At 54.1% G+C, this 20,569-nt stretch overlaps 6 protein-coding genes across 6 annotated transcripts; 2 read left to right on the top strand and 4 right to left on the bottom strand.

Annotated features, from left to right (window-relative positions):
- Positions 1-4,853: 4,853 nt before the first annotated feature.
- On the bottom strand, positions 4,854-6,493 carry IWZ02DRAFT_371858 (permease of the major facilitator superfamily; the record flags this gene model as incomplete). The annotated part of the gene is made up of 3 exons (XM_066764594.1): positions 4,854-5,028; positions 5,086-5,214; positions 5,268-6,493. The coding sequence occupies 3 exons, from the start codon at positions 6,491-6,493 to the stop codon at positions 4,854-4,856; spliced, it is 1,530 nt and encodes a 509-aa protein (XP_066626205.1).
- Positions 6,494-6,746: 253 nt separating this feature from the next.
- IWZ02DRAFT_133135 (uncharacterized protein) lies at positions 6,747-8,659 on the bottom strand. Its single transcript, XM_066761641.1, has 3 exons — positions 7,792-8,659; positions 7,334-7,736; positions 6,747-7,283 (listed from the first exon to the last, which is right to left on the bottom strand). Exons 1-3 carry the CDS (start codon positions 8,356-8,358, stop codon positions 6,958-6,960), a joined length of 1,296 nt encoding a protein of 431 aa, XP_066626206.1. The 5' UTR covers positions 8,359-8,659; the 3' UTR covers positions 6,747-6,957.
- A 2,249-nt stretch (positions 8,660-10,908) lies between these two features.
- On the bottom strand, positions 10,909-11,682 carry IWZ02DRAFT_371346 (uncharacterized protein; the record flags this gene model as incomplete). The annotated part of the gene is made up of 1 exon (XM_066764558.1): positions 10,909-11,682. The coding sequence occupies one exon, from the start codon at positions 11,680-11,682 to the stop codon at positions 10,909-10,911; it is 774 nt and encodes a 257-aa protein (XP_066626207.1).
- Positions 11,683-12,449: 767 nt separating this feature from the next.
- On the bottom strand, positions 12,450-14,507 carry IWZ02DRAFT_496640 (major facilitator superfamily domain-containing protein; the record flags this gene model as incomplete). The annotated part of the gene is made up of 5 exons (XM_066770173.1): positions 12,450-13,000; positions 13,073-13,478; positions 13,638-13,892; positions 13,949-14,134; positions 14,209-14,507. 5 exons carry the CDS (start codon positions 14,505-14,507, stop codon positions 12,845-12,847), a joined length of 1,302 nt encoding a protein of 433 aa, XP_066626208.1. The 3' UTR covers positions 12,450-12,844.
- A 1,513-nt stretch (positions 14,508-16,020) lies between these two features.
- IWZ02DRAFT_442299 (uncharacterized protein) lies at positions 16,021-19,282 on the top strand. The gene is made up of 2 exons (XM_066766955.1): positions 16,021-16,428; positions 16,525-19,282. The coding sequence occupies exons 1-2, from the start codon at positions 16,109-16,111 to the stop codon at positions 18,893-18,895; spliced, it is 2,691 nt and encodes an 896-aa protein (XP_066626209.1). The 5' UTR covers positions 16,021-16,108; the 3' UTR covers positions 18,896-19,282.
- A 148-nt stretch (positions 19,283-19,430) lies between these two features.
- IWZ02DRAFT_133378 (Co-chaperone HscB, C-terminal oligomerization domain-containing protein) lies at positions 19,431-20,386 on the top strand. Its single transcript, XM_066761643.1, has one exon. It carries the CDS (start codon positions 19,490-19,492, stop codon positions 20,282-20,284), a length of 795 nt encoding a protein of 264 aa, XP_066626210.1. The 5' UTR covers positions 19,431-19,489; the 3' UTR covers positions 20,285-20,386.
- Positions 20,387-20,569: the final 183 nt, after the last annotated feature.

Consider the following 20,569-nt stretch of genomic DNA (forward strand, 5'->3'; position numbering starts at 1 on the left):
TACTGCACCGAACCGCCCAACCCGTCATCGCCCTCGCCGTCGGGCGACACGCATTGCTCTGTGTCTTCGTACGACGACGACGATGCCGCCGCCCGGTCCGACTACTTACTCAAATTGTCCTTGTGAGAGACGGCCCGGACGTGACTTCTCGACCGCCCCGCCGCCGCCGTCTGTGGAAGCAGGGAGCTGACGCTGCACTGGTTGCTTCAGCCGCTGAAGCCCTTTGGTCGTACGGACAGAGCCTCCACTGAAAATCCCAAGTCGATTTTCTGCCTGAAAAGACTGTCGCCGGGAATCGGACGCGCAGGTTGGAAGTCATGACTGCTTGCTCAGTCCGCAAGCGCAACCAACGTCGAGCCGAGACGACACAATGGCGAAGACGTCGCTTCTTTTCCCTTTCTCTCCTCGTGCGAATGCTGTGCGTCCAAGGCTGATGGACGGCGAAGCTGACTACTTGCGGATGCGCAGATCTCTCTTGCTGCGGCTTCCACTCGTCAACTGTCCAAGGCCGTGTCCGAGACATCCATCACTCGCAAGGAATGCGTTGTCCATGTCGTCGCTGACGCTTCATCTGGGTCGGTTCCGCTGAGAGGAAGGGAAGAACTTTGCCTCTCTTCTTTCGAGAAGCGTGGATGAGAAGGGACAGCGTAGAAGGACCTGAACGAAGAAGCTCATGGAGCTCGTGGAGAGGACCAATACTCAAAGGCGGTCTAGTGACATGATCAGATATTCCGCGTGTCTTTGAAGACGTCCCTGGGGAAAATAACCAAAATCTTGCAAAACTAGACCTAAGCCAGAGCCTTCAACAAGACCTGTCGACTTCATCACAAAGGGGTGAGTGCCTTGGGCATAAATAATACCCTTACTTGCCACCATTAGCGAATGCGAAAAGCATCAGCGCTCCTCCTTCCACAGACGGCGCTTGATGTGCTGTTTCACAAGCCAATCCAATTCTCTCAATCGCGAGATTATCACCGTCTCCCTGCGAGATTCCCCATCGAAGCCGAAGCTTGTGCGCGACGATGGGGTCCCATCAGCAGCCCACCGCATCACCAAGCCACGCCAACCCAGTCCGGAACTCGAGCTTCACCTTTCAGGGAGCGGAGACGGCCACCCGCGTCGCTCGCTCAACTCGAGCGGCGGTCCAGGGAGAGGATCAAGTCGCCCTGCTGCTTATGTGAATAGACTCGACTTCGCCGCCAAAAGTTTACCCGCAAAAGCGAATTGCTTTATATACATATCTTCAAACAAGCCAGATTCGCCCCACTCCCCACCCCCGGACCGCCCACGACCGAGCCCCGGCTCATCTCGAACCGTCGCTCTCGCTCTCTCTCTCTCGACCAATCAGCGAAGTTCAGAATTTGCTTACTCCTAATTCGACCCCAGAAAAAAAAAAGAAAAACGAAAAAAAAAAAACCCCCCCCCCCCCAACTCAGCCGCACACCTCGATATAGCGCCAACGGTCCCGACTCCACTTCGGCAGCAAGCCGCCACGCCACGTGTGTGGCTCGCATATTTTGGCTCTCGAATCGACCTGTTAAACGACGGGAAAGGGAAATTTTGGCCCGCGCCGCGCGTTTTTCACATAATCAGGGAAAGATTGCGATGAGCTGTAAGAGACAAGGCGTATGTATGTATGTATATATGTATGTATGTATGTATGTATGTATATATGTATGTATGTATGTATATATGTATGTATGTATGTATGTATATATGTATGTATGTATGCATGTGTGCATGTATGCAGGTAATCAAAAATGAATACCAATCATCGTCTCGTCAGTACGTAGGAGAGGCGGACGGTTATCTGTTTCGTCGAGCCTGTCTAGCAAGTGCTGCGGGGATCAGGAGAAGACGCGGTTCGTTCTCAAGGTCGACTTGCTTGCAAATCCGGAATTTATAACGGTCCTATGACACAAATGGTTCATATGCTCTCCCGCCGGTTTTCCGCGTCAGTAATTTTTGAGTGGCAAGAAGGACAGGAGATCATGTTTTACTTTCCCCCTTTAATATCAACCTAGCTAATAAGCTCTATAAGGTTCCCTTACTCCACTAGTTACTAAGGCTCTAGCATTTTATACATAGATAGAAATTGACGTCAGACACCAGGGTAGAAAGGTAAGAATTAGACCTCTAGACAGGCTGCCTAAATAAAAGTTATGATCGTTTGTCCAAACTGACTGACGCTGAAAACTGGCAGGAGAGTATTGAGTCAGTAAATTAAGGCCACAACTCAAGCCCACCCGTCCCGTGCGGAGTTAACGGGTGTATGTTGGGACATGTGCGCGCGCGCGTAAGCAAACAAACTCCGCGGTGTCGCAGCCGCTTACGCAAGAAACCCTTCATCATGGACGGCTGCACGTCTGCTTGCGCTTCCGGTGACTTGGGCGCTGTGGGGATAAATCGACGCGGCCTACCTCGGCGGGCTTGATTGCGCCATCAATGAATGCTCCCGCTTCGTCGGCGGCGGGCACCAACGGTAGGATCGCTGAGAGCAGTTGTGGATTGGATGTCAATGGAGCTAGATGGATGGACGCATGGGTGGATGGATGGACGGATGCTGCGCAGGGCTTTTGCCAAACTGAGGTCGGTCGTAAGGCAGCGCGAGCGGATGCGTGCGGCGAGCTGAATTGACGTGTGGAAGAAGGAAATGGCGATAAGCTCCTCAGTGCTTGAATACGTTTTGCGCTTCGATCAACCGCGATTGGAGCCAAAACGGCCAACTGCCCGTCGTTGGTTGAGGGGAAGAAAGGGGGTGCGCGTAGTGAGATGGATAGTATTCAGAAGAAGTTTCAGGGCAGCATGATAGCAGCGCCTCCACCTGGCGCATATAGGCGGGAAAGCGCATCCCTGCGACGCCGCATTCCTAAAGGTTGAGCCCCGGCTTTAAGCAACATCTACAATAGGCTTACGGCCGACAGGCGTTCGTCATACCTTTTCTAAAACGGTCAGTCATCGGTTCCGTAGATTGGCTGTGTTCATGAAAAAAAAAGAAAAGAAAAAAAAAATAAAGCGGTGGAGGGTGGCGGCGGAGAGGAGCCCGGCAGTAGACATCCGCGCGACCAAAAGGGTTGGTAGAGTTTTTCGCGAACACCGTATAAGCATCTTCTTCTCTACAACGAACCTTGTTTTGGGGGGGTTTTTTTTTTTTTTTTTCTCTCTTCCTACGACTGCCGCTCGAGTCAGTCACGACCTCCGCGCGCCATTTTTGTACATCTGAATATCCAAGTAACCTCCGAGAGAGTCTCCATCTTGTCCCAGTCCTCCTTGTCACGTCGTTCGTCCGTCTTGTAAAAAAGTGATTGCCGGCGCGGAGTTAGAACTCTATCAGTCGCAAGTTGATGGAATTGCTCCACGGCCCTGGGTATGGTTATTCCGTCGCCGAACACCAGAAAGGGACATGATTGTCCGGCAAAGTATCGAGGCGACGCGGCTGCTTGCGTCAACGTTCGAGAGGCTTTGCAAAGAGCGGTAAATAAGCGCTGAATACGAATCCGAATGCGCATTTAAGAAAGAGGGAGTTGGCTGATTGACGAGTGGCAAGGATGGACGATGGACGGACGTGAAAAAAGGAAGTAATTTGCTGAAAGCAAGAACGGCAATGCGCGCTCCTTGACGTCCCTCCCTCTTTTTCTTGTCCCTCGTCTTGAGACCGCCATGTGTGCAAGAGGCGTTGAATAACCACTTCCAAGTCCAAGAGACGCCGTTTAAGCGCTCAACCAAGGCCCCAGCCGTTCCAAGGCAAGACAAATAGTGGTTCGTCCTTACCCGCAGTTACAGAGCTCGGTTGCCTTTCCTACGGCGAGATGCCTAGATTCATGCAACTTGGTCAGATGTTTTAGAAATGTCCCTACAACTTTTGCGTGCGTGGGTGGAAAGATAGCAATGCGAAAGCAAAACCGCGAACAGGACGAGATGATTAGGTGAGCGAGGCATGGAAGCCGTAGAAAAAGAGTTTGAAAACTTGTAAGTTACCATCATTCCCCTGTTTCGCATCGCATTAAGCTGCCATCGCTCCCTGTGAGGCCTGCGGGCATGCTATCTCTCTTGGAACAACGTAAGAATTTTTATACCATCAATGTGACCAATGAGGTTCCTGTCCTTGTAGGTTGAGGTTGCAGGGAAAACGCCGGGCCGGAGCGGTTATATCTCCTTACCTCCGCATTGGCGCACTTGCTAAACGGCGGTTAAGGAAGTCAGCCAAAGCTAGATTGTTACAATGGATCAGCATTGTGACGCGAAAAGTCTTTTTCGTTATTCGTATGCCAACGTCGGGCGTCTCGGGTGCACACGGGGATGGATGACTTCCCTCTTTTTGTCGACAGTCCGCAAGCACTTCCGCCCGAAAGACGGACGCGGAGCCCGTTGCCCGTCTCTGACGTGCCGAATGGCTCCGACGGCCCCGTGTCCAATTGAAGTACTTGGCTTGCTTGTCTTGCTTTGTTTCAAGCTTGTTGGCCCACGAGCATCTGTCGTACTTACCGAGGCATGCTATTCAACTATAATTTCCGGCGGAGCGGAGAGAGTCACAACTAGGACTCGTTTCCGGAAAGTGAAAGCCGCGGGCTGGCACGTCTCTGGCCAAGCACAGTTTCACGGCCAAGTGAGACCATGACTTGAGCTCGACCGCCGATAAACACTTGCTTGCATCTGGCAGTTGCGCCATCTTAGCATGACGAGTAGCTTTTGGCTTTTCTTCTTTTTTAAGAGAATTTGATACAGATTCTGGACCACACTCGTTGCTTGCTGCTGACCGCGATACGAATGCGAATGCGATCATTTCTTGCCCGATGACAGAGGTTTTGTAATCGGTCGAACATGAAAACAGAGAAATACTCCTCGTGCCGAGACTAGTACGTATAACGGAATCCTACCTGTCCAAGTGTTAGCAGATTCAGGTTGATGAGCAGGACTTGGACACTTGCCATATTCTCCAAAACCCTCCGACCCTCTTTCTGCGCCCTGTTCGCAATAGCAAAATGGACCGAAAACGCGGCGATGATGGCTATCATCAAGATGTGCGATCTGTCCACGGGTCAGCTACAGAGGTCCTGGCAGCTCGAGTAAGGTGCAACGCCTTACCCAATGGAAATCCAGACGGCTGTCAAGTAATTCGGCGCTTCGTGACTGCGGACGACGTAGCTACCGGCGATTCCGCCAGCTCCGTTGAAGGCAGTGCACGTAGCCGACGTGAAGACGCGCTTCCATTGTCTTCAGACACAAGTCAGCTTGCAATGGTTCCTTTCTCCGATACGTCTGCTCACCCAACAATATTGTTCGCTTGGTAGGCGCTCAACGCAGCCCAGTTGGCCACGAACGCTCCGGTCGCCACAAAAGTTCCAATGTAGCGCACAGCAACGACGTCCGAGAAGCCAAGCATCGCAAATCCGGCAATGAGACACACGGCGTTGAAGATGATGATGGGCCCCCTGAGGCGATACCTGTCGCCGACGAAGGAAGAGAGCGAGGCTGGAATGACGGCCCAGTAGTAGGGCGGCGCCGACAGCAAGATGGACCGAGCCGACGAGAACCCCATGCCCCTTTCGAGTATGATGGGCAGAAAGTACGACAGCGCGGTGGAAACGATATTTTGCAGGAAGAAGAGGACCGCGAAGCCGTAGACCTTGATGTCGGCAGCGTGCACGAGGACCTTTTTGGGCGCAAACGCGTCGGCGTGTACGTCGCCTCTGTCTCGATGGATCCGCTTGGCCGCAACGGTGCTCTCCTCTTTGCTCAGGAACATGAAGCATTCGTGGCTGTTTTCGGGAAATTCGACCATCCACCAGTACGTCGCGATGCCGATGATGCAAGTGATCAGCCCCTGGACGGCAAACATCCAGCGCCAGCCTGCGAGGCCCGCCCGCCCGTCCAGCTGATTCAGACCGTAATTGACAATGTTGCCCGTGGCGAGGACGATGACCTGGCCGCTTTGGAGGAATGCGAAACGAAGCTGTTGTTCTTGACGCGTATACCAGGTCGAGATGAGATAAATCAGGCCGGGGTAGACACCGGACATGGTGGCGCCGAGCAGGATGCGCAGGATAATCATTTGCTGCCATGTATGGATGAAGCCAGTGCAGAGCGTGATGATGCCAAAGGTAAATGTGATTATGCTGAACCATGTGCGTGGGCCAAACGTGCGGACTGCAACAGTTGACGGCAACTGGAAGGCGATGCTGGAGCAGGTGAAAATGAAGATTGCCACGGAGTAGCGATTGCCCTTGTCAAGCTCGAGGTCGGTGAGCATGGAAGTCACTGAAGCATTCGAGATGACGCCGCTGTCGAGCAAATTCAAGCTGCACAGTATCCCGGCTATCGTGCAGAGACGGAGGTCCACTTTGAGCCGAATGTGACGCTCGAAGAAGCTATTTGCCTCATCCTCGGCCTCTGGGATAGTATTTACGCAGGTCGATTCAACGATTTGGCCGTCATCACGAGATTTTGGCTGTGTTGATGCCTCAGCGCCAACTGGTGGAGATGTCGTGTCCATGGTGCCGTACGACAGCACCGACCTGGGAACTCGTGGATCCATGATGGCGGCCTGATAGCAAGATAAGAGCGACCCTGGTATAGCGCGATAGACAGTATGGTGGCAGTGACGGTAAGACAATTACTGCATGCATTGTGGGATGAATTGCTTCATCGCTCGGCGCTATCGAGCGGAGTTGTGTTTAGGATCTGCACATGGTCAAGGGATCCTAGTCTTAATCGTCCATACCCACACTCCCACTCGTTTGCATGTTTGTGCTAACGTTCAAGCGGCAAATATCCTGATTTCTCACTCTCCACCCGGGCAAAGTTGGAAAATGTTTGCGAGATGGTTGATGGTTTTGTCGCTCCAAGATACGACTTGAATTACTGTGCAGCGACATTAGACAAAATTATCCAAGGACAAAGAGGAAAGTTGGCAACCCGAAGCACAACCGTCACCCACAGCGCCACACTATCCCCAGCTTAGATATCCACATTGCCGATCCATTCATAATTGCCGTCATTGTCATATGCCCACTGCGTGAGGTGGACCGCCTCGTGCTCATCGTCAGGCCTCGTGATTCCGTAGAACCGCCCGGCCTCGTTCGTTGCGACCATGGTATATTCAAGAAATTTTGCATTGGTCGTCGGTACCGTCCAACCGTTGGTCGTATTCCAGCTGGTGAAGGCAAGAAGACCCTCAGAATTTGTTGCGAGGATTTGGAGCTTGCTGGCCCGTTTCTGGGCCTTGTCCCATCCAAAAGCAAAGGCTGCCATTGACACTGGGGGCCAGAGACTCGAATCAAACACTGGGATCGTTGTCAGTCTTTGTTTAAATTGGAGATATTGCGGTACTTACGCCACGGATTCCAGGCAGTCCCGTTCCAGAGGGTTCCCTCCAAGGTCCGCTTTTTGGAATCATGGTAAAAGACCGCAAACGTCACCGGATGTACAGAGAACTGTGGCACAACGGCGAAGCCTGTTCCTTCTGATACGTTGGACGCCACGATGGATTTCTCTGGCGTTTTCCATGTACCATTGACCACACTGCTCATTTGGAGCTTTCCAGTGTCATCTTGGAAAATGACCAGGTCGTCTTGCAAGCACCTGTAGCAGGTGGATCCCTGTGAAGCCAGGTCGGAGGATGCGGCGGCAACAACGGTCCCATTCTGTTCTCCGTACCAGACGCCGTCTCTGAGACTACTCCACCTTCGTTGGATCATATTCTCCGAATCGAGATAGTACACATGAAACCCCATTTCCTGTTGTCGAGTCAGAATGTAGCCGAGGCACATTTCGAAGGAAAAGGACACCCACATCATTTGAATCCCAGTAGACGTTTGCCGCGATGGGAGTATTGTTTTTGACATCGCAGTCCGCTCCCGTAACCTTCGATGTTTGCCATTGAAGTGTGGTGGTGTTCCAACTTGCCTGGAAGATGTCCAGGCCATTGGATTGGTAGTAAACCTGATGATTCTCGTGGCCAGATGCGTCTGTAAAGTTCAGTGCTGACAATCGGGATGACTGTAGCAAGCTGATAGACTGCTGGTACTGTCGGTTCCTAGAGTAGTAGCCTCCCAAACCGCCCGCAATTCCAGCAATGCCGGCTAGCGCGATGATAACAAGCAGAATCCCGACTCTTTTCCGTCTGGGCTTGCGCTTGACACCTTTTTCTTGCCATGATGGAAGGCTACTTCGCCGGGACTCTGGATCCAGTGACGGGTCTGCAGCTGGGACAACTTCGCGGAAGTAAGCATTCCTTGGGGCTTGAACATGAGATACATGGGCCTTGTTTTCTGCAGAGTGTTGTTCCAAGCGGCGATGTTCCTCAAATTCTCTGGCCACAATGTCGACGTCGAGAAGCTTGATGTCGTAGTCGTCCATTTCGTCGTGATTGTCTGCGACCTGGCGAGCAAGACTTGAAATGAAGAACACCAGCCCGGAGGCTCAGCCTCAACAATTCCAAGGACACATCGCGTTGGGAGGGGTCTCGGAACAGTCGCGAAGCTCGTGGATGGTATTGAAGGTGCGCCATTGAAAGGGTCCCTCTGGATTTACCGGGTTCAATCAGACCCCGCGACGAAGATCCATTTCCTGCTTTCGGGCATGATGGTCTCCCCAGCGACAGAGCTGGCAAAGTCATCTTGGAGATGAAGCCTTTCAGCGATTGAATCTTTTCGCTCGCGCCTGTAGCGTGCCTGTAGCAGACTCTGATGAGAGATGATGGCACCTCTTGCCCACGAGTGATTGTAAAGTTGTTTTACGTTAGCGACTGAGGACAGTAGACTAGGCTTCGGGTAATGTCCAGGTCAATTCCGGCAAAGCGACGGATAAACGGCCGATGCGCATCGGGTGGGCGTGGGCAATCTTTGGCTCGACGACACATTACCGCGGTCCAGTGGCCTTTAGATGACTTCTTTTTCTTGCTGTTTCTCTTCATTTCAGACCTTTTCCGCACATTGAGACATGGACACTATGGCCAGCCATCATTCATGGCACTCAACTACCAGAAGCCTAGAAGCTACCCCACGTGAGACTTCCGGTTGCAAACCTTAAAAGAGGAGTACCCGGGCAATTTCTTATCTAGGAACGTACACTCTGCGTTGATAGCCACGCCTCAGGGCTGTTGTCGCCGGCTGAACACTGGGGCAAGGACAAGTCTGCAAGAATCCCAACACATTCATGTTCGAGTTTGGATCTTTCGATATTTTGTTACAATCTTTTCCGTGGACTCGAACGAACCGCGCGGCGATATTGTGCGAGCCAGATTGTTCCGTAGAGCGACAGACTCGCGTCGTTGCCCCGCGCGAGGTTTGCGTGAGCTGAGTTCCACAATGGAGATGGTGGAAACGTGGTAAACAATGACAGTCTGAAAAATCCAATTCCAGCGAGAAGCTGTTCAGTCCAGCTACCCATGCACGTGGATCTCTGCTGCACCAAGGGAAATGCCCGTGGAGGGCGAAGATCAACGGCACTGAGCGAGTGGACGTCGCAGTCATGCGAGGGTTCAGAAAAGGGATGTAGCCAATACTGTTAGATTGAAGATATTCGCAGACTTGGTCGGCGGTCTTGCAGGGTCCCTGAGGCATGTGGCACGGCCAGCCCGTCGTCGTCGGACGATCTTGGGAATGCTCCTCGAGAATGTTTTGATCGTCCGTGGCACGCTCGGTACAAGCCGCCTGGACGGCAACGACGAAGATGCGTGGAACCGAAGGGAGCAATGGGTCTTGGGCGTAGAGATATCAAGCGAGAGGGCGGGCTTGGGTGCCATGCAGCAGCAAGCCCATCAGCGACGTTGGTCCACTGCTCATGAGTATGTAGCAGCCACGGTTGAGACATTGTCTCTACGTCCAGAATCCTTTGTGAGAGGTCACTTGGGGTCGTGCAATGCTGGAATTCTCCGGCAACGATTGCGCCACTTCAGCCAGGCCGGTCAATCACAGCATTGGCATAACGTTATCCAAGAGATGTCCGAGCGGAGGATGGGATTCGCCGGAGCTGTGCATTGAGACTGAGTTTTCCAGCGTCGCACCGTCGAAGGCGACCAGATATCCGCGGGAGCTGTACGCGGGCGCCGCTGCAAAGGCAAAGGCAAGACGCATGGAAGAATCCATGCGCACAAGCGACAAGTGTGGGTCCCGGTTGAGGGCCAACATGATGTGGGTAGACGTTGAGGTGAGTCTGCAGGAGATGGATGGAGCAGCCGACGGGAGTTGGCACCCAGGCGGCTTGTCGGCCAACGGCGCCGGAGCGGGTCGGTTTGCCGAGCGCCTGCTGGGGAGGTCATTCTACTTTTTCCATCATGGCCAGATGAGCCTGCGCCTTGCAGTCTCAATCGTCAGCGCATATAGTGCGCCATGGTAGCTGCAAGACCCCGCCGCATCAACCACCTCTCAGCGAGCTTTTGCTCCACGAGACCATGGTTAGAGACTGACACGGGCGCATAAACGTGTCCATTACTCTCTTATTGGTGGCCGGACTTGCATCCCCCGCTTGGGTATACCACGTCCGACACTAATGGATGCAGACAGTACAAGTCAAATCCAATATTCTCAGCCCAGCTATTCTTAGACCGCGACCATCCTTCCGCCACCAACTTCTCTCTTGCTGCAGATGGTGCGCAGCCAATGGGCAAATGTGATGTTCAAAAGACGACATTTCATCAATTCATTTCAAAGGATTCGGGAAAGGGCCCGGGTTCATGCATGGTCGCAGTGGCGCCCTTCTGTCAATCCATATACGCCCGTGTGGACAGCCAGCCAGCACACGCACGCAGCATCGTCCATGCCGTCGACCAGCCAGTCCTCCGGGCATCAAGCAAATCAAGTAAACGCCCTCCCTGTCGAAGAAAAATACCCATTCCACACCCAGGCCCGTTTTCTTATCTGCGTGCATTCCACGAAGCACGAGACTCCGTTCCACGCTCGTAGACTCTCACTTGACGCCCCACGCCTCCTTGGCCTTGGTCCAGTACTCAATCCTGCTGTCGTCCATGGTGCCACCAATGCAGCCGGTAATGTATTCTTCAAAGCCGGCCTGCGTACCGCTCGCCAGGCTGTCCTGAACGGCTTGGGTGCACTGCGTGGTCAAGAACCAGGCTGCGCTGCCAAAGCTTGCCTCATCGCCGCTGACTAGGGTGAGGACACCATCGGCGCCGCCCGAGCTCTTTGCCTGCGCCACCTTGTCCGCGCCAAACAGGTACGTTGCGTACTCTTCGTTGTAGGCGGCGCTCTGCATGTTGCGCGTCCCCTTGCCTGGCGTGTGGATCGTCTCGCCGTTGACAAAGTGGCCCCAGTTGTACTTGAAGTCCCCGGATTCGTAGAGCATGAGCGACACGACGGCGGCGCGCGAGGCCATTGACGAGATTTTGTACTTGTTCCAGGATGCGAAGATGGGGGGACCTGCCTGGGCTGCGGTGCGGCATTCATTGGGGTAGGTCGCGCCATCGCAGGAAGACGTGTTGGAGGAGACGGCGAGAATGCGCGACACAAGGACTGACCAGGGCGCGCCAATGGTAGCAGCTTCCTTGATGTTGAGATTGCGAGAGCGCTGTTCCGCATTGGACTCAACGTTGATTTCGTGGAAAGCACCGCCGAAGCCAATGCGCTTCAAGGCACGAGGTGAGTGAGCATGTTCGCCAGGGTTGATGTCATCGTGAAGTGGAACTGCAATGCCTGCAGCGACCCAGGTGCAGAGAAGAAGGAACATCTTGAGATTTGCCATGGTGGTTGAGCGTATGAAGGAAGAGAAAGCAAGGTGTTGTTCTGAGAAGGGAAGTTCGAAAGGTTGTCGTGGTGGTGTTGAATGGGTCTTTGCTTGTTTGTACCTCGACTTTGTTCAAAGACGCGTGCTATATAGAGAGAGTGGCGATGGTCAAGATTCAAGAAGCGAAGATGGATGCTGCAAAGAGAGAGGATGAAGGAGCGCAGAGAAGGACTTTTGAGGGCCGAAAGAGAGAGACTCGACTCGGCTTCACTTGACTTCATAAGCTGCTTGCGGCTCTGTCAGCTGGGAGGTTGGAGAATGCACCTAAACGAGGTGTTGGCCCCCTACTTTGCCTACATAGCTACGTTCCTTTGGCTTACTCGCAGGCGTCTACATGTACTCAGCGCCTCGCCGTGTGACCAACACCGCCAGCTTACCACCAACTCGCCAGATGAATGGCTTTGACCTTTGCTTACACGGAGCCACAGGGCTCATATGCCTAAATTGGGCTTGCTTTCTTCACGCCCATGACTGATCGACAGGTGGCCACGAGATTGGCCGGTCCAACAATGGAAACGATGGGCCTGTCGTGTAAGCGACAACGACGAAGCTGAGAGGTCATTGCTCCACGTGACATGTCGTCGATTGGCTGTGCGCCGCCAGTGGCAGCTCTCTGGGCGTTTCGAACTGTTTGATCTGCACCGCTGTCGCTAAGCGCTGGCGGGAGCAAAACGAGCGAGACAAAAGACCCGGACATGTTCGACAGCATCAAGACCGGTCGTTGTATAGTTTCCTATTGAGCGGCTACTGATTGATCTGAATCAAAGGTAGCCTTTTTATAGTTTACTTCTATAGTGTTTGCCGAGCCGCCTACTTGGACGACAGGGATTACTAAACGTCGCATGCAATGGCGAGTCGTGCATTAGACGTTGCAGAAGATCGTTGAGGATGCTCTCAGCCACAGGCCTCAGGTCGCGCGTGCTTGTCCTTGTTTCAAGGTACGAGGGCATCAAAGAAAGCTAGTCATCTCGTCATTCCTCATCCAAGTGATGGGATGCCTCTTCGGAATCAAAACTTGGTCAAATCCGACAGTATCAGGTGAATGGAAGGACCCGAACTCAACCAATCCAGGAGAGGGCGGAACGCGCCATGGCAAAACTCCGGCTCACAACTTGCCCGTCAGGTTCGCATTGATCCTGAGGCGCACAAATGCGGTTAGACCGGCCGCCGCCAGTGCCATGGAGCCGGCGTAGAGAATGGCTGGCCGGTACGCCTGAAAACCTCGCCTTTTCGCCTCCGTACGCTTTGAGTATGAAGCCTGCTATCGGCGCTCCCTAGACGTTGTTTGAGATGTGTCAGTCGCTCCAAACTTGTTGCTCAACGCGCACCGCACCGCACCGCCACGCCACGGCCGCCTTGTGACTGAGCTGAGGGCGTTTCTGCTTGCACGTGCCAGGACGTATCCACCCGTCCAACCAAGGACGATCATGGCCATGGCCACGGCCACGGCCATTCTCGCCGATCCGAATAGATTGCTGACCACAGTCGGCATGGTCGAGAAGAAGCCACCGTTGGCAGCGCCGTTGATGACGACAAAGACGGCAAGAGGCGCAATGGATTCGGAGACGGGCCACACGGCGAGCATGCTGATGGCCGTCAGGGCAAAAGACACAAACAGCGTGTCGAGCGGTCCGATCAAGTCGGCCATGAATCCACACCTTACGCGTCCACGCGCGCTCGCAAAGTTGAAGCCGGCCACCAGCCCGGCTCCCGTGCCCGATGACACGCCCAGCGAATTGCTGTAGAGCGGCAGGAAAAAGGGTGGCACGAGGAGCGGGAGAGTACCGATGGCTCCTGCAAGGAATATGAAGACGAAGCGAAAGTCCTTGACCAATCGCCTGCACGGCCGCGTGTTACCACAGAGTCACTTTGGTCCCCGATTGCATGTATTGACGTACTAGTCGATGAATTTCTTGGTCTGAATGTCTGTCCGCTCCTTGAGAAAGAAGACGGCCGGCATGGCGGTGCCAAGAGTGACAAGACCAATGACCCTAAACGTCCAGGCTGGACCCACTTCTTCGATAAGCTTATTCATCGCGAGGCTGGTGCAAGCACCTCCCAGTCCTCCGCCGGCGTAAATGATGCCATTGGCAACTCCTCGTCTTCTGTTGAGATATTGTGCTGTGATTGTCGTCGCAACAATGTAGCGATGGCTGCAAACGAGTCAGGCGCGAAGACGCGTGGGGGCGCAGGCAAACAAGGAACCCACCTGATGCCGGCGCCCATAATGACGCCAGTGCAGATGAACAGCCCGGGAACGCTATGCGTGCAGAAGCCGCTGAGAATTTGGCCGCCGCTAAGAAGTGTCACGCCAATGAAGGCGGTTGGTCGAGAGCCAATCCAGCGCAGAACCCGACCGGCGCGAAAATGGCATTGCAGGCCACTGTCAAGGAACCTACAAAGGCCAGCGTCGACGCCGTCGAGACCCCTTGCTGGACAAGAGCATCTTGAATGATCCCCTAGTAGTACGGGGTGCCGATGAACCACCAGGCAAGTACCGCGCCAGCTGCGACAACAACCCAGCCATAGCCGCCCTCGGGGACGTTGGCATCTGCAAGGCGAGAGGCTTCAACGAAATTTTCGGGGTTGGGTGGAGCAGTCGCAGCGGCCCATCCTGGGAGCTCTGAAGACGTAGGTGATTGCGATTTGCTGCTCTTGGCGCCGTCTTCTTGGTTAGAAGTTCGAATTGGATAGTCCCCCAGCCTAATTATAGCCGGGGGCGACGCGGCCGCCGAGTCTGCAACAGTGGTCGTTGCCGTGGCCGACATAGATCTCCTTGCGGCAAAGGAAAGGTGATGAAAATGAAGAAGAAGAAGAAGAAGAAGAAGAAGAAGAAGAAGAGACTGAATAGGTGGCTGAAAGACCTAAAAGGCCGACTCCAGCTTGCATTTTGAATTTTCAAGAAGATGAGGGCGAGGACAGAGGACCTAGCTCCTGTGCGCCCTACTTTTGACAAGAGCGGGACCCTTTGTTCGCCATGTTCCTTTTGTGGCCTATACGGTTACGTGCTAGGGAAATCGAAAAACCTACGCTACAACGCGACGAGCACTAGGCGAGCACCAGGAAATATGGGCGGGCTGGCGGGACCAATCACATTGCTGCTGTAGAGGGCTTAGTTTTCAAGCAGCCAACTAGCAACGACCGAAGTCGGGCAACGGAATTACGACGGCTCTGACGGGGGAAGGCCAAAAGAGGACATCAGGATGGTCGACCGGTAGGGCGCTGACGTAAGGGCAGGGCGAAGTGCGCAGCTAGGTACAGTGCCGCAATACTGTGGAAGATGCCGAAGGACGGAGAAGAGTTTGACGGTGGCGCTGAGAAGTTGGACAAGCGATACGGCCTTCTTCCCGCAATCAGCGTCGAGGTGTTTCCTCGGCCAACCCCAAGGCAGCAACAAGAGGCAAGACGACGCTTTGGGTCGGTCGAGGGAGCGCGTCTCGTGGGTCTGAGCGCTTGGTGGTCCGGATAGGACGGATCAGCAGGCAATAGTCGTGCCGGGCGCAGCTATAGCGGTGGGTGGTTGCACGGCGTGCTTCGCTCAGGATGCGCAATAATGCCGGTACAACATTGGCCATGGTACGAGAGGCAAAAGCTGTTGATTTGTCCGTGGCACAAATAACTACCTCAATGACACATGCAGCCCCTGATTTATCTCGGCCAGTCACACAGGCCCAAAAGGATCACGTCCTGAAATGATGATGATGGAAATGGTCCGGGGTGATGCGAGCGATTGGCCTGGGACGGGACGCTTATCATATGTAGGTATGAGGTGGGTTGAGCAACGGAATACGTCGCACGGGGTTTGGCGGGATTAGGCTGTACCAAGAGCAGATGCAAGTGCGACCAGAGAGTCTTCGACGTATTTGTAGAAGTCGTCGCTTGCGTGGCCGGGCGGGCAAATCACGAACGCTGGGACGGTCGCAAGTGAGGGATCGTCTTCTTCTCACCCTGCCGTCTCGTCTGGAATCCAGATCCTGCGCCGTTCCACGTTGGCAGAGGTGGATCTGCTGTGCCGTATCCAGCTACTTAGCCCAGACTCAGAGACATGACCGCCGTAAGCGATCTCGTATCAGCACCGATGACGCTGATGGGTACGGCGGCCCACCAGTCGACGCTGGCTTTTGCGGGGGGGGGGGGGGGGGGGGGGGGGAAGTGGAAGAGACGGGAAGGCGTCTCTTCGTTATTTGTACGGTACATGTAAATGATGTAAATGGTTACATACATACAGCGTGATGAGTAAATGGCTGCATCCAACATAGACAGCAACCTTAATCCACGGGCAGCGCATTCGCGGGCAGGGGGGCTTGACCACGGCACGTAAGTTTTTGCCTTTTTCCGCCGCGTAATATTATCATCGCCTTCTCGAAGCATGCCGTCGCCGCTCAAATTTCGTCGCCTGCCAGCGCCACTCGACCCAGCATCCCCCTGCACGGAGCGCCTAAAAGGTCAATCACCCTTTCTTTGTTGCCCACTAGCACGCCGGGGCCGTCAATTACGCGCTAATCTACTTTATACCTCTGAGCTATATTGGCCGGCACTGAAGTTTCTTTATCAACCAGACGCCCTGTGCCTTTGCCTACTAACTGCTCGCTTACGCCTGCATATACAAAGCCAGCTGGCTGTCCATCCACCTCGTCTGGGAGAAAATTCCATCAAGGCGCCTGAGACGAAGGCCCATTCACCAATCAGGTACCTGCCCCCCTGCTGTGCTCTTCTTGCCCTGTCTCACTGCTCTCTTCTTCTCTTTCTCTCCCAACTCGTTGGCTGACATGGGCTGTCTCACAGGGATCGGGAATTTTTCTCGCGTCAAGCAAAAATGGAAGTCTGCAGCGAACAGCCAGATAAAGTCGCTCAGTCCATTCTTGACTCTCGAGTCTCCGCGCACAACTCAAGCTCCCACCCCTCACCCCCCGGCGACTCTGGACGACATCAGACGACGTCATCCCAAGTCATGATGGACGTTGACTCGGCCCCACGGGGTCCCCCAATCTCGGAAAAGGATGAACATCCTCACCAGCATCAGTATCCCTCACCAGCCTCTGCCCCAGCCCACCCACCTGCACCATCCTCCACAGCGCCTTCCTCGGCACACCACTCCCCAGTGCCCCAATCAGCTCAGTTACCCAAGAAAATTTACCCGCCAACCAGCACGAGGCCTTCTTCACCAACACCACGTTCAAGGGACTACCCAAACTCTGCTGGTCCCACAGCTCCAAAAATACCCGGACTAGTGCCCCACACCAATGGTCACCTCCCCCACCAAAGTCCCAGCATGCAAGAAGTTCAGTTCGACGCCTTGCAGCGTCTGCAGGTCCAAATTTCCCACCATGAAGGTGGACTGCAGTCCCAACGCCGCAACTTCGACGTGTTGGACGGAAGAGTGGAAGCGCAAAACCGCAACTGCGAAGTTTTGGCTCAGGATATTCTCAAGCTGGCCGACCAGATGGCCCGCATAGAAAACCTGGTCCTTGCCATGCGACAAGAATTACATTCCCGTCCGAGTGCGCCCGTGGCCGTCCCTGCTGCCCCTGCGGCGGGCCCTCGGTCACTGAGTCACATTGACGATGGCGTGCTGGAAGCGTTTGCAAACAGTCTCGATCATGTTTCAGCCAAGGTGAATGAGGTGGATGGGTTGAAGATGCAACTGGAAATTCTCAAGCGGCGGATCAAAATACTGGAACATAAAGGCCCGCAATCTGGACCCAGTCCTCCTGCGACAACCCTTCCGACACCTGCATCCGCAGCTGCTTCAAGCTGTGGACACAGTCAAGTGCTCCCGCCACAGCACCCTCAATCTCCTGCTGTGGGTTACCATGGCTCGCCGGCGGTGGACGCCGCTGGCCACGGAGAGCCTCGTCCTGAACCGCGTTTCGTACAGCAAACGTCGCAGCCACCATCTATTCACCCACGCGCCGCCCTCGGTCCAGCACAGCAAGACGGCAAACAAGCTGGCGCCGCACAAACGAACCAACAGACGAGCGGCTGGGTGCCTGTGAACCCAGGCGCTAAACGACAGGTACCCAACGGTGCCGAAGGCTCGCCTGAGGTGCGCTCAACGTCTACGGGTTCTCCCAAAAGGCCCAAACTTGCACCTTTGGAGCCTAGACTAGGGCCAGAATCGGGAGGATCTTTTGATCGGATGGATGTTGATAGGGAAGAGTACAGGAATGCGAATCAAGGCGCTTTTCACTCGGTCTCGACGCCTTCCTCGTTCGTCCCTTATAATCAAGTGATTGATGCGGCGGAAGGGTGGCTATCTGACCCAAGAAGCACAACGTCGGTGACGAGAGATCCTCCAAGAAGAGGTCGAGGTGGTGGACGCGGGCGGGGGCGGAAGAGTCTTCCGGCAAACACGAGGACCGTCGAAACGCCAGAGTGGGACAAGCCGCCGATGGACTGGAATGGGACTCAACTATTGCGAGAGGATTGCTACGGTATCGAAGGCACTCCCAGTGGCCCCAAAATGCCCCGCAGTCATAGTCTCATACGTCGGGGTTCCGGAGGCAGCGGCCCTTTGGCAATGCGCCCCGTCGAGATCGCACGCCCGTCAACTGCATCTGGAATGGATCCGTACGCTCACACCAAGAAAACGCGGACGAAGCCCTTCCGCAACGCCCAGGGTATTCTAATCCGAAAGGACGGCCTGCCGGACATGCGGTCGCACAGCAGCGCCGCTAATCTTCGAAAGGTCCACGCTCGCAAGGAACAGGAAAGAATCGCTGAGTTGGGAGTCAATGGATCCAACTCTCCCAACTCGGGCCCTGATGGTATGAGCACTCCACAACCGTTGAGCAGCTATGGTTCAAACACGCCGGAAGCGGAGCAAACCCCCGGGCAAGCCCGCCACGACGCCATCATGCGGCAGATATTTCCCAATGGAATCAGTGACCAACTCGCCCAGCGCAACTATCACGACAAATTCTTTCCTTCTCATCCAGGCCCTGCTGCTGGACCTCAGATCAAACATGAGGCTTACTCGCCGCCGACCACAACCATGTCGGATCCTGTGCGTGAGAAGGCCAAAGATGAATTGCCGCACACCAACGGAGACGGTGGGAAGAATGCGCAGGTCAATGGAGAATCAACGAACGGGGAACGCATCGAGTGCATGGCTCCACAACAACATGGAAGCGAGCCAATTGCCCAAGCCGCTTAATTTATCCAGTTTAGGATGATATGCATCTACGGAGTACTGGCTACTTGATAATCTACGAAGAAGGGGGGGGGGATTCGCCGGGTCTTGGCTCAGCATTGCATGGTTGGTGAAAGAGTTTATTTTCAATTAATTTTTTCAGTTGGAAATAGTTTTACAGATACCCACATTTCCAAAAACAACAATTAAGGTTTCAAGATATTCATTGGCGTGTCTGGGCTAGGGTATGCAATGCGGCGCAGTTACTTGAGAATCCCATAAAGACATTGACTTCGGAATGAAACCTTAAGTGACATCAGATTGTGATCCCTAATCGCAAAAGCTGTTATCGCATCAAACACATGTACGAAAGATGAAAGCCCGCTGACGATCTTGACCGTCTGTCCTGGAGTTGGGTACCAGAGTATGTGTCGTCTGGTTCGGCAGTGCTGTTGAAGTAAAGAGTCAGGTTAAGCATGATGACGTTAGAAATTGAGTCATGAATGTACCGGACATGGATTTCAAGACTTCTTCCACGCCGTCTGGCTATTCAAGTAGCTGGACGTCGCCTCATCATCTCATTCCATTGCATCCAAGCCATTCGCCTTATCAACGAACATGCGTACCGTGACATCGCAAACAATCAGTTGGCTTCGAACTGCTATTCGACGCGAACTCCAATGTCCTGCTGCCTCGACGCCACCCATCCAACCGCTATACCTCCGATCATCGCACCTTACTGCAACATGCGGAAGTTGCATACCTGGAGCACAGCGTCCTTTCATAAATTCTAGCCGACGTCAGCAAGAATCTTCTGCCTCTGTCTCGGCGCTCCCTGAGGCCCTTCAAAAAATCGCCACCTCCGTACAACAACCCGACCACACGCATTACTCGCTCTTCCCGACTACCCTATCTCAGGGGCCTCCGCCGGTCGGACCTTTTGACATCGATCTACGCGCATTGCGCAGCGAATTCTTGCGCCTCCAAGCCCTTGCACACCCGGACCGTCATCCTCAGACGCACAAGCGCACCGCCGAGGCGCTCTCGGCGCGCATCAACGAAGCGTACAAGACGCTACAGTCTCCACTGGCCAGGGCGCAGTATCTTTTGCGTTTACAAGGGATTGAGGTGGCAGAAGATGAGAGCCTGAAAATCGAGGATCCGGAGCTATTGATGGAGGTGCTAGAAGCGCGGGAAGCAATTGAGGAGGCCGAGGGCGAGGAAGAGATTCGGGCCATGAAAGAGCAGAATAATGTTAAGATCGACGAGAGCGTGAGTGTACTTGACAAGGCATTCAGAGAGGAAGACTTGGAGACGGCAAAGAGAGAGGCGGTCAAGATGAGATATTGGAGCAACATCCAGCAAAGTCTGGAAGATTGGGAGCCGGGGAAGCCTATAGTGTTGCAGCACTGAGCGGGATGAGATGCGGGTGTGAAGACGAAGGCTGGCGTACGCCTACAAGACGACATGTGCATTTGCACAAAGTTTGGACTCGACATGAAGCGCTGGAGATGAGTGAGTCTGAACCATCTGCTCGCCTCATCCGGAATTTCTGGGCCACCGCGACTCTGCGGAACTGAGACTTCTGGAGGTCATGTTCCAATGTCGACGAGTCACGTCAAACCTCTCCTTTCAAACCTGTCATCCATGAAGTCTTTTTTCTTGCAATTCGCATTGGCGCCTCAACTCTACCAATGG

Source organism: Phyllosticta citriasiana (genome assembly GCF_038021145.1).
Source record: "Phyllosticta citriasiana strain CBS 120426 chromosome Unknown IWZ02scaffold_2, whole genome shotgun sequence".
Taxonomy (NCBI): Eukaryota; Fungi; Ascomycota; class Dothideomycetes; order Botryosphaeriales; family Phyllostictaceae; genus Phyllosticta; species Phyllosticta citriasiana.